The 17,274-nt window shown below is 36.8% G+C and overlaps 1 protein-coding gene across 5 annotated transcripts in view; it reads left to right on the top strand.

Annotated features, from left to right (window-relative positions):
- LOC134226001 (zinc finger protein 791-like) overlaps positions 1-17,274 on the top strand; it is a 64,553-nt gene that overhangs the window by 24,327 nt on the left and 22,952 nt on the right. For 2 of the 5 annotated variants that reach the window (XM_062706504.1, XM_062706503.1), the window contains exon 2: positions 10,944-11,067. In XM_062706504.1, the coding sequence (XP_062562488.1) occupies positions 10,944-11,067 (124 nt within the window). Of the gene's footprint in view, positions 1-7,118; positions 7,497-8,825; positions 9,256-10,661; positions 10,816-10,943; positions 11,068-17,274 lie in introns of those variants that run through there. The other 3 variants (XM_062706506.1, XM_062706505.1, XM_062706507.1) reach the window with 3 other exon arrangements.

Below are 17,274 nucleotides of genomic sequence, written 5' to 3'. Positions count from 1 at the left end.
TGGTGTGGATTACAGTGGAGCAATGTTAAGTCCATCTACTTCATATGATTTGTGAACGAATTCCGTTGATTTAGATTTAAATTGAACGTTTTTTATATAATAAAAATCATTATATTGCATGAGGAAATTTACTTTTAAATACATATCTATTTATTTTCAAATTAAAAGTTCATCAAATTTTTGAAAATAAGTTTGAAAACTTTGGAAAAGGTTACAGTTTATAATAAGAAATTTTATAGAAAAAAAATAGGTGTACGCTCAATTTTGTCACATCTTATAGGCGTATTTTGAGATTATTTTCAAATAAATGAACTTTGGAGAAAAAATTTCAACAATTTTATGTACGCATACATTGAAGGAAGAGATGAATATTGAAATGCATTGAAAACAACCGAGCCAACCATTTAATTTCCTTTGAAATTTTCGAATGTAGTGAACTAATCCATACTGTACGCTCAATTTTGAGAGTGACTGTATGGTCAAAGCGTTTTGGGCAGATTTTTCCGCGTTGCTGCCGTTTTTTGTTCAACCTGGCAATGTTATTGGTTTACATGATAGTGTAAAGTATAGATAGTAGAATCTATAGATGAGCGAAAGCATGGCAGAGTCGATTTTTTTGCCCGTGCACACGCGCATATGACGTCACAGCCCTTAACGTTTCCATTGAAATAGTGACGTCATGCTCGTTTGGAGACACGTTTGACAGTTCGTTTGGAGACAGAGGATTTATCTTCGCTCATCTATATATTCCACTATCTATAGTGTAAAGGATCGTACCAAAAACCACAAACTACAAATGATAGACGTACATTGGTGACCAGCGAATCGGGAAAACCGGGAGAACCGGGAAAAAACCGGGAATTGAAAATCACCGGGAAAATGTCGGGAAATATGCGGGAAATTTAATAACCACCGGGAAAATTTTCAAATCTGCATTTGTCTCTTTGTAAAACAGGCCTACCCAACCTTTTCAAGCCAATTTTCAAATTTAATAACCACCGGGAAAATTTTCAAATCTGCATTTGTCTCTTTGTAAAACAGGCCTACCCAACCTTTTCAGGCCAATTTTCAGAATAGCCATTTGCTGGCGGGCCAGGAAACATTCGGTACATATTTTTTATACATTTTAAAAATACCCAAAGTGAGTTTTTTTTTCAGAATTTTCAGAATAGCCATTTGCTGGCGGGCCAGGAAATATTCGGTACATATTTTTTATACATTTTAAAAATACCCAAAGTGAGTTTTTTTTTCAGAATGGGGTTTAGTTTGCAGAATGGCTAATTTTTTTAAAAGAAAAACTAAGCACGATATTAAAGCGTTTGATTTTTTTTTAATTGTGCTTATTTTCTCTTTCGTTTTACATAACAGGTCATGGAATTGTTGGATTTTTTTTCCAATACTCGATGCATATTGATTTCACAATCGGTGATCAAATTTTGTAAGCAGATGAAGATTAACAATTACTTTTTACTGCTTTCATTCTTGATAAGAGTTGTTCATACATATATGTACTTCTGAAGAGAGAAAATATCTTACAAGAGATGTGTCTTTCTAAAATTTAGATTTGAGCTCGTTGTTGCATTGAAGGTCAATTATCTCCATTTGAAATATTTCAGGTACATTATTCACATCAGTAAAAGGTGTTAAGGAACTGTGTTCTCAAAAATTAGCAAATAGGTCTGAAAATGTCTGGATTCGAGTTAAACAGCATATTTAACAGATTTGCATGAACTGTTTTCTACAGGATTAGAAAAAAGTTTCTGATTTCTACAATAAATTGTGCCGAATTGTTTTAATTTTGTTCCAATAGTTTTTATGTTGAATAATAAAAGTTCGACGTGTTGATCCCTGACTTGCAGTTCTATGTTATTATTATTATTTATTTATTGTCAACAGGTGAAATAGACACCCCAATGACCGCTATCTTAAAATAAATACATTAACTACGTACATACGTTAGCTTATAGTCAAGAGCGAAAAATATACTGAAAATTACACTTATTTGTTTCTCGCGACACATTAAAATCAAACACAGAATAACACGTATTGAATAAGCGGGACATGCTTCGGACCGGCTCATGTAGTCCATAGTTAGTTCTGGCTGCAGGGAGATTGATGAACGAGTGCGATCGGAGATTACGGCGGCGAGTGTTGATGTCCAGCAAGCTGAGCAACGTAGGGCAGTCAATGTTTCCTTGTAGAAGATCACCGATGAAGCAGGCCTTAGCCACGTTACGCCTTGCATCAAGAGAGTCGAGGTTAATAAGTTGACAACGGCTACTGTAGCTTGGTAGGTTGAGCGGATCTCTCCACCTTAGATGTCGCAGAGCGAAGCGCACGAATTTTCTCTGGATAGCTTCGATGCGCTGAGCTTCGTTTTGGTAATACGGAGCCCAGACAACTGATGAGTACTCCAAGATTGGGCGAACGGTTGCACAAAACAGTGATTTCAGACAGTACACATCCCGGAATTTCTTGGCAAAGCGAAACAGGAAGCCTAGTTGTGAAGATGCCTTCGAAACGATATATGCTACATGATCCTTGAATGTCATTTTCGAGTCGATCAAAACTCCGAGATCCTTGACTGTCGATTCGCGTTGAAGCTGAATATCTTCCAAAGCGTAGTCGAATAGGAAGAGCGAATGTTTGCGGCCGAAGGATATGACAGAACATTTTGCGACATTTAATGTCATTCGGTTTATGCGGCACCATTCAGCAAACACTTCGAATTGTTGTTGCAGAAACATTGCATCTTGAGGATGCTTTATAGAGTAATATAGCTTCATGTCGTCGGCATACGATAGTTTAAGGCATTTGAGCACAAAATTAACGTCGTTCATATACAACAGGAATTAAAACGGACCCAAATGGCTGCCCTGTGGAACGCCAGAACAAACCGGAAAGGGCAGTGAAATGTCATCTCCGATTTTAACCGCCATACTCCGTCCAGTTAAATAGGATTGAAGCCAACCGAGCATGGAGTTATTAATGCCTAATTTGTCAAATTTCGCAATGGCGATCTGATGATTCATCTTGTCGAATGCTGCGGAAAGGTCTGTATAAATGGCATCCACCTGATGGCTACTCTCCATTTGTCGAATTACAAAGGAAGTGAAACACGTTAGGTTAGTAGTCGTCGATCTATTAGGCATAAACACGTGTTGGTCGTTCGATATGTTATGTGCATACTTTTGAACCAATTCTTTGAGAATAATCAGCTCAAACTGCTTAGAAATGGCGCTTAGCGCAGCTATTCCCCAGTAATTTGAAACAGTCCTCTTGCATCCTTTTTGAAAACTGGGAATAAATATGATTGTTTCCAGCAGTTCGGAAATAATCCGGTAGTCAATGAGAGGTTGAATACTGCAGCTAACGGCTTTGCAAGCGTATCAGCGCAGCGTTTCACAATAAGAGACGGAATACCATCCGGGCCGCATCCAATTGAAGTTTTCAATTCCTTACTAGCTGTTATTACATTATCGTCGGTAACGAAGAACGGCTGCTCAGCGGCTTCAAAACGGGGAATATTCCTGGTAGCGTTGGCTACAGCCTGAGGGTCGAGGTGCTCATTTGTAAAGACACTATGTTCAAGTCATTGTTAGGCCTAAAGCTTTCAAAGAAGTGTTCAAGCTCCTTCATACAGAGCTAAACAGCTTTCTTCAGGTCTATACCGGTCTTCAGATGATCAGAAACGCCTCTTATGAAGGCAGTCTGCGTCTTGTTTTTTATACATTGAATATTTTCATCGATTGTGAGCGGGTAGAACTTAACGTAATTTTCAAATCTTCTGAGAGAACTTTTACTCTTCACCGTGGTTTAGAGCACACGATATCGCTAAAAACCGATATGCATTTCCTAACAAATTCTCCGTTCTGGAAAGCTTTCATCAGTATTGCCAAAATATCGTTAACAACAGAACTGGCCCGTGCTGGATTATTCGAATCTGTGCTAGCATAGATTTATTTTTTATCAGTAATATCTATGGTATTGATTAATAAATGATAAGAAGAAGCTTTTCGAGCTTGATAGAAAATCTTTCGGGCCGGTTATGAAGAATTTTGTCTTACACGCCACGGGCCACAAGAAATGGAGCCAAGGGCCGGATCCGGCCCGCGGGCCGTACGTTGGGCAGCCCTGGTAAAAAATAGTGCAGTAATCTCAAACATCATGAGAAAATTGGTAGACTCATTTACTCATTCCATCATATTTCAGAGTTTACAAATTTCTAAAGTATGTCATGTAATTATGAAGACCATAGATATCCCATTCAATCAAGTTGGCTAGAGTTTCAGACCTAGTAATTAATAACAACGCTGGGTTACTTATATGTACCTGGAACACGAGCAATCAACTTTGATTGCACCGATTTTTTTTGTATTAAATCTGATTTGAACTTTGCTTAATTTTTATTTATCGAATAAAAGAATAAAATAGAATAAAAAGAATAAAAAATCAAACTAATTAAGGCCGTTACAAATATTTAATTGACTTTTTGTCTTACTGGTCTCCGAAAGGTCAAGGGGGGGAATAATAAAAAAATAAATATTAAAATAAAAAAAAATCAAAAAACTCCTCGGATTTGTTAAAGAATGTTTTGAAAATCCTCAAAATTGTTCGAATTTTATTTTGTTGCCCCTTCAAAATATTTTTTGGCAAAAAAATCCGAGGGAGAGGGAGACAAAGTGGATTTTTAATATTTGTATCGGCCTAAGTAAAAAATAGTATTATTTAGCCAGCAAAAATCACTCTTCTACATTTAATTTTGCAGTTACAGTATAATTGTTTATATGGATTTTTTTTTCTATTTTTAACATTTATGAATTCGTGGGTTTTTTTCTACTTATATATTTTTTTTGTACCGGGAAATTTTTCATAATACCGGGAGAAAACCGGGAAATAACCGGGAATTTGAATTTCAAAATTCACTGGCCACCCTGTCATGAGGAAATATAACCACATGCATATTGATTAAATTATTGTTTCTGAATAACTTTTTTTAATTTTTGTTATTCGAGGAGCACCTGTGCAGTGCACATGTTGCACATGTTGACGCGACGCTTCGGGTAACAATAGAGATTGAAAATTATATATAATAGAAGGCTTCATTTCGTATATCTAATATACAATTGTCAATCGATAAGAAATGTACTCATATCTTGATGTTTTATTTGTTCTATTTCAAAAACACAAAAGTTCCATCGAATATGCGTTATATCAAATTGTCATAAGTCAGCTACCTACAAGACACTATTATATGGGGGAATGATTCGCCACTTCATCTCATAGCTCCTATTTCCATCCCATCAAAAACAAAGCAATGGAAAGGAATTTGGTTTGTTTATTATTTTTGTGATTTTTTTCAGCAGGTGGGCACGCATGTTGACAAAAAAAAACGACGAATTTGGTGCCGTATTTCTTTGTTTAGCGATGAGATGGATATATGTACAGTGAGATGGAGATCGGAACATTTCCCCTATAAAGTTGCGCAAAGAGTGAAGGCAAATCTACATATTGCACTGTCAAACCGTCTACCTATCGAGTAAAGTTAACAAATACTTGATGACAGTGTGGAAGTGTTGTTATCGCCTGAAAATTTTTATGGCAAATGACCATTAATTGAATAACATAGATCAATTATGCCAAATGACCATTATGCTAAATGCCCTCAATTTGAAACCGCATACAAGCTATGCCAAACGGTCCTCCATTTGATACCGCATGTAAATTATACCAAACGGCCCTTATGCCGCACGGGACACCGCCGAGTTGCACCACTATAAGTGCAAAGGAGTCAATTGGGTTGGAAACTTTCTTGACACCCTGGGCATAGTGTATCCATTGTACTTACCACACAAGATACATACTCATGCAATGGCGGGCATAGAAAGCTTTCAATTAATAACTGAGGAAATGCTTATAGAATACTAAGTTGAAAAGCAGGCCAAGTTTCAGTTGGAATGTGGTGCAATTTAAGAAGAAGAATAGCCTATACAGACTATTTCATGAGCTTTATCACACAATATCAAGAAACCCCTTATCAAGCTCGTAGCCTGAATCGGCGATTCTATTACATTCATTTTTTTTAAATTTATTTTTCGAATTACATAGGCTTTGTAAACATCTTGAAAAAAAAAAATAATGCTAAATATCGCTTTTACCTATTTTGAGACAAAATATCCATGAGTTTAGACCAAAAATTAAACATTTCTCGAGCAACATATGATTAGGGCCGAAAAACCAACAAAGCTGAACCGAGAAAAATGAGGTTCAAATTTTCTATGACTAATTTAATTCATTTATTGAAGTAGAAACTCATTTCATTGCCAAAACCATGTCAATACTATACGTTGATGGTTATATTATAACAGCAGATCAAGATTAATTGAAAAACCATTCAAAATCTACAAAATTTCAGCTAAAACAAAAATCACGCCGTTTACTCGCATCACCGGCAACACGTCTGGTTTTTAAGCCGTTTGCTCAAAGCTACTAACACCATCGGATTTGTTTAGATTTGTTAGCCAGAGCAGTTCTGCTATGCGATATATCGAAAACCTAGTAAGAATATACATTTTAAAATAACTTGAAGCTAGTTTTCCTAAATAAACAATATAAAGTGAACGGCCTAAAAACCAAAGCAAACATTCCGCATGGTAGTTAAGGGCGCCAACAAAGGACTTAAAAACCACAACGGTGCAAATGGTTCATGAGACGTTCACTCAAAATAGCAATTAATGTGTTTCTTAAGAGATATCAAGTACGGAGTTTTAACTAACATGAAGAATAATTTACAAAGCAATCGTTCATGCCAGAAAATCAAAAATCATGGTTTTGGTTTATAAGCCGTAATCATATGTTACGCGAGATTTTATGTCTTATATTGTTTAATTCAAGTACAGATTGAACACGGGATGCTCCGTCGAAAGAATCATCTTGAGAACGCCTATGCTGTTGGGTACATCGACGGCAGGTACATCACGACGAGCGAGCGCTGGCAGTCTTCATTGATGATGTTCTTTTGTGTTTTCGACGGAGACTCTGGCGAAGTCTGCTGACTTCACTGTGCGGGGATGTGATGAAAGAGAGAACCAACACACCGAAAGCTACGATTGTTCGGTTTGCTGGTATTTGAATGTAAAGCTGCTGTAGTTCTGTGCTACCTACCAACACCGATGAAACCAGCACTAAATAGAGATGGGAAAACATGCAACACAAGAGATGAATCCATTGCCATTCAAAAGCTGTTCAAAGCAGCTAGCAGCAGTCAGTAAATCATTCATCACAGAGAATTTGAATCGAGTGTTTCATAGGCAGTTTTTTTTGTGTTTTTCCTGGTTGGTGAAAATTGCACCGATTCCATGAAGTGCCAGTGCAGAACGTGAGCGGCGTGGATGATGGTTTGGTGAAATTATTTCTGGATAAGTCTATTGTGTTGTAGAAGAAGAAATCAGCAGCATGGTGGTAGGATCGGAAGCAGTGCGAAAGAATTTGGAAAAGTGAGTGCTGAAATTGCCTTTTGGTTCTGGATAAGTATTATGAGGACCTATTATGTGTATCAATGGAATGAACACTGATTGCTACCGGAGGATGTCTTGTTTTATAATTCAATCGCCTTCCTCATGCATAGATTACCTCATTGGTGCCGAACACATTTGTCGCACAGGCACATGATTGTAAAAACGAGCTGGTCAAAATTTGTATATGTGTGTACTTCGAAATTACCTAAAATAATGTGTTGTTTTTAATTAGATTTTAAATTGGTGCATTCGTTATTTGATTCGGAATAACGATAACAGTCGTAATGGATTATAGACTCTGGTATCCAAGCAGCACTGAAAGCAATTATTTGTTGATTTATTTATTTTGGCTTGTCTCATGGAAGGAACTGCTCCACCGCGCATCGTCACAGTAGGCACGATAGCATGGTAGCGCGAATTGCTGTTGAAGTAGTTTGCCGCTAGCAGCAATAGAACGTATCTCCGTTCCGATGGCCGTGGTATTGGTTGCTAATATGCTGCCTATCTGAAGGAACTGAATATAGTGATGGTATCGTTCGTTTAGTGGGGAATGGCAGGGAGCTCGCGGGTGTCGATTGAGAGAAGATACAAAACACAAAAGACGAACACACAAAGGCGGTCAAAATTCAGCTGCTTCTTTTTCTTCACGTCGCCGTTATTGTTGTTGACTGGTTATTGCTTCACTGTTTTGCCTTCTCCACACCACACACTGCGCCGACGAGAAGAAAGATCTGTTCTTCCGTGGATGGTGGATAGTACCCATTGATAGTTGGAGGGTGGTAGGCAGGGAAGCAAACAGGCAGCATGGATGACCAGCACAGACGTAGATCGATTTTATGAACCGAGCCTTGTCGGTTAACTCTTGTGTTTGATGAGTTTGCTTGATATTGTTATGATGGGATGTTAATCCGCATTTGTTATTTTGATCACCATATCGTCATAAGGTGAATTGCGATAGTATAAGGCACGAATGTGAGAGGTTCTGGTCGCCAGTGTAGTATGGCACAGTATGTATTTGAAAACTGAAGTCTCCCACCTAAAATAGAAGGAAAGATTTTTTATTTAAACCGTGCTATCGTAATGGATTGTTCCAAAGAAAATAAATATAATTGATTCAAATAATGATCATCTCCAGCCCGCTTCAGATAATCATTAATTTATCGCATTTCAATTAAGAGCTACCAAATTCGAGATACATCTGTAAAACAACCACATTCACTCTTATTTAGTTTAGCTGCGTGCACGTATGGACGAATGTTCCACTGACTGTTGTTGGCTTTGGCGAACCCGGTCATTCGTCTCATCCTCGTCCCCTCCGATCACCTCACCCTTGATCGGTCAACGGATCACATAAAGTGTAGATTGTCGTCGAATAGAATGGAATCGTAACTCTGCTGGTGTGTGTGCGTGATTGTGTTTGTTTTTCTCCTGCTGTTTGCTGGCTGCGCTGGTATCCAAGTTGGTTGATGTATCATCGACCTATCAGCAGCGAGTGCTGCACCACGAACGGCTAATATATGGAGTTTCCTCAGTTTAGTGAGCCACACAGCGCAATGGGTAGTAATTCAATTTGGCACGGGAGTGATAGAGATGGCGGAACAAATAACGATATCTATTGTTCTCCTCGGATCGAACGGCCGTATGGTGTAGCTTGTGGTGGAACGAATCTACCGTCCTACGTCATCCAATGCGACGGAGTCGAAGGGGAGAACCTGTATGTCGTTAAGCACAGTCTCAGGCTGATGCCATACTGGGAGAGAAGAGAAGCGATTAGAAGAGTTGAGAGGGAAGCGAAGCGTCCGCGTGAAAGCTACCTCAATGAGCGATATATAGAAATCGCTCATACCTGTCATAGTGGAAGCGATGAGAAGAGGCGAGAAGCGGTAGCCAAAGAGGGGAAGCAGTTCGTAGAGTGCTTTGCCGCGCGAGATCGCAAAGGATCACTTCTGTATGTTTGTTGATTTGAGTTTACCCTCGTTCGCAGTTGGGTAAAATGGCTGTGGGTGAATAGTATTGCGGGAGAGGAAAGCAACATTGTTTATTTTGTTAATTTGGTTAATGAAAACATTAAAATATGTATGGTTTTTTAACTCATGTATATGATGTATATGATAGTAGCGGTACTTATTAACATTGGGAATATTCTGGTGCAGTCCATACATTTAAAAACACTTTGAAACAAAAAAACACGTATTTTGCTGTTACCACAGACAAATGGATGTTGAACTTGTTTTTTACATATCGTTCTCGTATTTAGGAAACTATTCAAATGATAGATTTTTCACGCATCTGTAATGCGCGTTTGAACCGAATGAAATTGTTGTGTTCAATCGCTTTGATATTTGATTTTACACTGGAGTCGATTTTTACGCGTTCCGTGTATCTTGAAAAGCCCTTCAATTTCAACGAAAATCGGGTTTGCGAAATTTTTGCTTATGTCCGCATATTAAAACTTCGGGAACAATCTGCCGGCCATTGGTGGGAAATGGTTTCCCTTTTTTCTGTGGATTTTTGGGATTTGCGTTTGTTTACGCCGTTTTTCAAAAAGGTTGCCGAGACAAAACGATTTTTGTGGAAGTTGTTTTCATGATGTGCGTATCTCCCGAGAAATCAACTTCAGTGTAGAGAAATGTAAGAAGAACATCTATAAATTACGTAACGCTTGAAGGGGGAGGGGTGTTGTCGGCGAAGTGTGACGATCCATGCAAAATTTTCAGATGTTTCATACAAAAGGGGGGGGGGGGTCGTGTTGAAAATTTCCCGTTACGTAATTAATGGATCTTCCATAGGAGCAAACGTAAAATAGGAATAAAACATGGCCCAAAAAGTTTTACCATAGCTACGCTCTACGTCTGTTTGTATGTGGTGATAATCTATCGCTCACATAATAAAATCGGTTTTCAATTGCGACATTCTATAAATCTCCTCAACACTCTTCTCTTTGTGCTAAATATGCTTGGAGAAGCAAAATATTCTACATCCGAGGAAATCCGTGTTTTTACACTTGTATTTGTTGCGAGATCAACACTCCGAAAACGCTTTCAGTATGTCATAGCTCGCTTTGATCGCCGCTTCACTTCGCTTGGCTTATCACCGACCTCTTCGCTTCGCTTCTCTTCGCTCCCAGTATGTCATCAGCCTCAGGCAAAGTACGCAGAACAATGGCCATTTACGTTCGTTGTAGAGCACATTTTTAATGAATAGCCCGTGCGGATGGAATGTTCGCGATTGAGGTTGTTTTCATTTCGTTTTATTGTTGCTGCTACCACCATTGAAGAGGCCAGACAGGATCGATGATGTTGGTTTTATAATTCTTTTTATTTTATTTTTTGTTTCTGTTTTGCAGAAACAGGTTTTCGCTGCTTTATTTAAACAATCGTACCTATACCTACAAACTGATGGTCATTTCATGCTTTTGTTTTTCAGCAACTCGAAGAAAATCTGCCGACTGTGTTTGGGAAAGGACGTCCGATTGACTAGGCCGTTCGAGAATGAAGGTGGTCCGGATGACGATTTGTTGCAGAGAATATACGAATGTACTACTGTGAAGGTGAGTTCTGATTTGGTTCTCAAATCATAGTTTATGGTTCTACTTTCAGATAGAAAATTTAATTGTAATGAAATGTAATTGTAACATTTGAGTGCGGCGTAATAGTCTGAATGTAAACATTTAGGTTTACCATAAACTATTAATTGCTTGTGAACTAGTTCATATGTTATAACAAACGTGTTCTATAATCAAGTGATTTAAAAATATCGAAGGGAATTCATTAGTTGATGGTATTGATTATTATTGTTATATTTTATTATAGAGGTTTTAACAATAAGGTCATTCTCCTCAAGTTAGGTGTTTGACAATTTTAATAATATGTATTTCATAATATTCATTTTCATAAGTTAGTTTGGTATGAATATCACTCCAACTCCACTCGGTCCGGAAAGCAATTGTCTCCCGAGGTATTGAGTTAAGGAGGTTCAGGTCTAAGTTGAGGATCCAAGTTTAAAATGAGTAACAGAAGGAACTTTGTGAAGGAGTTCCCGAAAAAAAAATCTGGTTGATTTGGTGGAGGAATTCCCATAGGAATTTCTAAATGAATTATAAGAGTAATTTGCGAATCAATTCTAGAAAATTTTCTACTGATTTTATGAAGGAATTAAAAAGAAAACTGAAGTATTTTTTGAAACGAACCAGGAAATAAATTTCTAAAAGAATTTCATAAAACAATTTTCTATGGATTTTTAACAAGAATTTCACAAGAAATCTTTGAAATTCTAGGTTCTGCAGGTATTCATTCGGAAATTCCTTCAGGAAATCCTTCGAGAATTTCTTCGTTCGAAAATACCCCAGGCAGTTATTCCTTCAAAAATTTCACCAATAATTATTTTTGAAATTGCTATAAGATTACTTCAGGAATTCCCTCGTAAATTCCCGAAAGGATTTCTTCAAAACGTCCTCCGCAGGGCTGGTAGCGAGTCACTTTTTAGTGACTTGGTCACTATTTTGAGTCTGGTCACTAAAAAGTCACTATTTGTATTCAAAAGTCACTAAAGTCACTATTTTTCGGAAAATGGTCACTAAAGTCACTATTTTCGCAAGAATGGAACTTGTTATTATGCAAAGTATCGGAACCAATTTTTTTTTTAAAAACGGCTGTACACGCTTAAAATCAATAACACAGAGATGTGTTTGCTTCACACAAAACGGACCTAATGCAGAACATCACCTAGATGAGCGACAGTTACACAGGCACAAAATGCCTCGTACTGTCGTGATAACGGTCCTTTTCAACATGTAAATGTTTGTACAGATTCCCTGTTCCATGAGGAACCAAATACTGTTGAAAATATTGAAATAATCCAAGCTTCAATAAAACCACACGAGCTATTTTTGTGGCTGTGTAACTGTCGCTCATCTAGGTGCTGTTCTGCATTAGGTCCGTTTTGTGTGAAGCAAACATATCTCTGTGTTATTGATTTTAAGCGTGTAAGTGAACTTAAATGCTCTCCGGTGACTAGGATAGTGAAAACAGCTTTCGCAGCATCACACTATGTCGAGTTAGGTTCTCTAAATCAGGGAGAATAATCAGCGATAATAGGAAGTCGATGAAGGAATACCGTGCACGCACCCAACTTTGCGCAGCTCCTAACTTTGCGCATTTTGCATTTATTTTTGTAATAGAATGCGTTTAAATTGAATTTCGAAATATAATTATAACTTGTCAGCACAATATACATGTTATCATAACAGTGCATGCATTTTTTCGCTGTTAAATGACACATTTTTCATTTTAATAGTCGAAACTTGTACTGAAAACAGTGAAAATGACCAAAATGGCGTGTTCTTAGCACAAATGACAAGTGACGGTTTACCCGAAAAACTTTATTTTTTGTAAATTTTTACATTCGCTGACAACTGATCACACATGGACCCAATAATTATAATATTGTTGAAGCCATCTCATAAGAATTTGGTTAGTTATTTACATTTTTCGTTAAAATATATGATGCGCAATGTTAGGAACAATTTTTCAATACAGTGTACCTAATTTTGCGCACAACTCGTATTTCTTCAATATTTTCAACATTTATGATGTACCTCGACGGAATAGGGTTTACGCAAAAAAGAACTTTTGTTAGCTTTGGCCAATGTACATAAATGGGGCTGTACATACACCAACAGACGTGAAAACATACTAAGTATGTCGAATCATAAGAAAATAATGCTGGGCATCCTCATATTCTCTAATATGCTCAAATATGCCTACAAATGGAATGAACATGAATTGTAATAGTAGTATTAGCTGAAAAAATAAAATTTGGATGAAAAATTGTATGATAGACGCTTGCTTCGTGTTAGAAATTTTCCAAGTTATGTGCGCAAAGTTAGGCATATCATAAGGGGTCAGCTTTGAAGTTCAATTTACTATTTATTTCAAATTTTTGTACCAAATTTAGTTCTCAAACAATAATATGATAATTATACTACAGCATGGAAACTATTGCAGGCAGATAGCTACTTTCTGTAAGTTGTACAAGTTGATTCAATTTTGCATTTCCTTAACTGCGCAAAGTATGGTGCGTGCACGGTACATTACAAAAGTTCATGATTGTTAAATCTGCCTTGTGATCCTTTGGGATTAAATAATAGTTACAGGCTAAAAGATCCAAAAGGTTAGATGGTATTTTGACCACGAGTAAAAGCAGGATTTGCAAAATCTAGTTGCGGACCTACTACAAGAGGTTGTACAGACAAAAAAATCATGATGACAGGCTTCTTTAAAGGAAAATAAGAATGTGCCGCTGCGGCGCTTATTTTTGCTATAGAGGGTGTCCACTTAGTTCATTTTTCCTATCTTAGAGTCAATTTCAACACCTTAAGTTGATTTAGGTAAATAATTACTTTGTAAACTAAAACCGATACAAATATTGGAAACAAACTATATGCCTCCTCCCCCCCGTTTTTTTTTGCTCAACAGTAATATCATTTCAGGGAGCAACAATGTTTTTTCTTGGAAATTTTCATGCATTTTCCAAACTGTTCAACAAATCCGATTTTTTTTTTAATTCTATAAATTTTAACAATCCGCCTCATCACCCGCACCTCTTGGAGACCACTAGGACATATTTTTAATTTCGAATCAGAAAATCGTGATTACCGCCATCGGGGATGACAATGGGTCTGGGGGTGAGAATGGGTCATCGCTCTCACCGGAAGCCTGGAGGTCGTAGAGCAAAATCGTTCAAAAAGGTATCTTATATTTTAGTCTTCTTGTCCTCAGATACATTCAACCCATTCTACAAGTATTCTAAGTAGTTGAAACAGTGACCCATTCTCACCCCCATTTGACCCATTGTCTCCCCCGACGACGGTATATTTTATTGAAGCTTAAAAATTTACTTCGGCGGAGACGAGCCAGCCTAGGGCTGAAAGTCTCCTTAATAAAGACACAAAAAAAATTTACTTCGCATCCACGTCAAGTTCGAAATCTAAAAAAAAATATTTGAATTTGTTATTCAATCGCTGTGTTACTGTAAACATATTATTCTAGCCCAGAGCTGAAAATCTCAATAAATAAATAACAATAACAATCTTATTCCAATAATTTCTTTATTATTTTGATTTTATCAAATTTAAGAGTCATAATAAATATTTATATGCTTTGTGAGTCCAATTCCTTGTTCTGGAATTAATTAGATTATTCTGCCATTTCTTTTTCGAGATCATATTACACATTGCTACCACAATGCTGAAGAACTTGCTTCAAAATCGTTGTTAAAATTATAAACATAATTTTGTGTAACAACTTGTTCTCCTGACGCCGGCTTCTGACTGACCCAACAAGTACCTTTCTCAATATCCAACTCTCTGGTAATTATCAGGGTGTAGCCAAGCCGGTGGCCTCTTGCTAAGTTTTATCCTCTCCCTAGAAATAGTAATCCTCATGCTTTTGTTATTTTCCTTGATTAATTTAAAAAAAAATGACATTCCAGATAAGAACTTAAAACTAAAAATATGAGTATCACTAGTTTTCAATCTACGAATTGCACAATAACAATGTTAATGTAATTCGCAGCTCACTACTTGTTTATAAACTTCATATAAAAGTCACTATTTAGTCACTTTTTCTGCAACTGAAAGTCACTATTTGGTCACTTTTTTCGTCATAGTTGGTCACTAAAGTCACTATTTTGAACGGCATTAATCGCTACCAGCCCTGCGCTCCGGAAATGAATCCAGTAACGGTTTGTTTTGGGATTTTTTTAGGGAGAACTTTGGATTTCCGGAAATTCCTGCAAGAATTTCTTCGGCAATTCTTTTAGGAATACTTCTAGAACTTATCTCATGAATTCCTTTCAAAGCTCTGGAACAAAATTTTACGAAGTGTCCGAGGATTTTTTGAACAAATTTCTAAAGGATTTTTCAAAGGTGCTCCTGAAGGAATTTCCGACATTTTTAGATTTCTCCAAAAGTTCCTCTGGGCACTGTTTCAAGAAGTTCCTCCGAGAATTTTAAAAATGCTCCGGAAATTACTTTGGAAATAAATCTAAAAATTCATTTTCAAATTTATTCGGGTGTGCCTTCAAAAATTGAAAGCAGGAACTTTAAGAATTACTCCAGAATTTGCCTCAGCAATGCCTTCGGAATTCATAATTTTCTCATGGAGATTTTTCAGAAATTCTTTAAATCATTCATTTAGAAATACATTTACGAATTCTTTTAGATTTTTTTTCGGAAATAGGTTCTAAAATTACTTCAGAAATGCCAACGGAAAATATTTTAGGAATTCTTTCGGAAATTCTTTGGTAACGGGTTTCTAGTGAATTGGTCACTTTTGTCGGGTCAATCACTATGAAGTCTCTTTTGTCGGTCTCAAGTAACTAAAGTCACTTTTTCTCGGAAAAAGTCTCCATTTTCAACTATTTTGAAACTATTTATCCGTCGGAAGATGCTTTATTCACGACGGCTTTACCAAATTCGATATGAACTCGGTGTTCTTATTAGATTTTCAACTGCGATTTATTGCAGGGGGTTCGTGTCACAGTTTACGATTGAGAATCTAAATAGAAGTAACAACTCATACCTTGGCCCATTATGCTATGGTTGAGCATATTTATCGTTATAAATCTTTATATATTGCATTTCCAACCAGAATTATTCCACCAGTCGGCTTGCTTATATTTGGTTTTGACGCCAAACAGCAAAAAACGACGATAGATGTCCGCAATATCTCATTTAAACCAGCGAAAGTCTCGAGCGAAATGGACAAAATGTCGACACCATTGTCCCTATCAGGTGGATGATTTTTCAGCCCACTTGGGACGAGTGATTGTTGATTTCGAACATACGAAAGATAAAGATGGGTTGCTGTTTATATTACAAGTCATTTTGCTTGCGTTGAATAGAGACAAACAAAATCATTTTGAGCTAATCAAATGGTTCATAATGAACTTTATTTATATATCGTGAATTCACAATCCGATTTGATTTAGTGAACACGTTACAAATTCAATATTGTTCAGTCATGAAAATTTTATTGACCAATTTGAAAAGTTAACGCAGCATCAGCAGTGTTGCGCATTCAGAGTTGCCGGTTTGCTCAGGGATCAGATTTCGTGTCTTTGTTTATAGTGTCTTTACCCGCTTAGCACACTTACCAAGGACATGCTAACGAAAATACTATTATATGAATCATTTATTTCCCAAATATTTACCATATTGTAAGTGAAGAAGTTTAGAAAAATGAAAACTGTTTTAAAAACTGCAATTGCAAAAAGGGTAAATGTTCTATATGTTAATTATAGGCTGCCGCGTAATTTTGAGATTCACTGCTCTCGCAGTGCGATACTTTCAAAGTTTTTTTTCAAGACTTAAACAATGCTTTAGGTGGGGATGATGCATAACGCACTGCAGAAGAAAGCCAATTACCTACAGTCAACCTTCACTGAACTTGAATTGAATTTAAATCTGGAGAAGTCAGCTACAGTATGCTTTACCAATAAATACCATGATAATTTAGGTATTAAAATAAATGGAATAAACATCCCATCGGAGCCTTTTCAGAAATATCTTGGTATATGGTTAGATCACAAATTGAAATTTAAAAAACACATATCAGAAACAGTATTCAAAATCAGAAAGAAAACGAATGTTCTTAAAATGTTAAGCAAAAAGAATGATGGAGCCCATCCCAAAGTCATGTTACAAATTAGCAAATCACTAGTACGATTACATATCAATATGGTATTTCTATTTACG

Source organism: Armigeres subalbatus, chromosome 3 (assembly GCF_024139115.2).
Source record: "Armigeres subalbatus isolate Guangzhou_Male chromosome 3, GZ_Asu_2, whole genome shotgun sequence".
Lineage (NCBI taxonomy): Eukaryota > Metazoa > Arthropoda > Insecta > Diptera > Culicidae > Armigeres > Armigeres subalbatus.
Note: the sequence above shows the minus strand (reverse complement) of the source record. Positions and strands in the feature narration are given on the sequence as shown.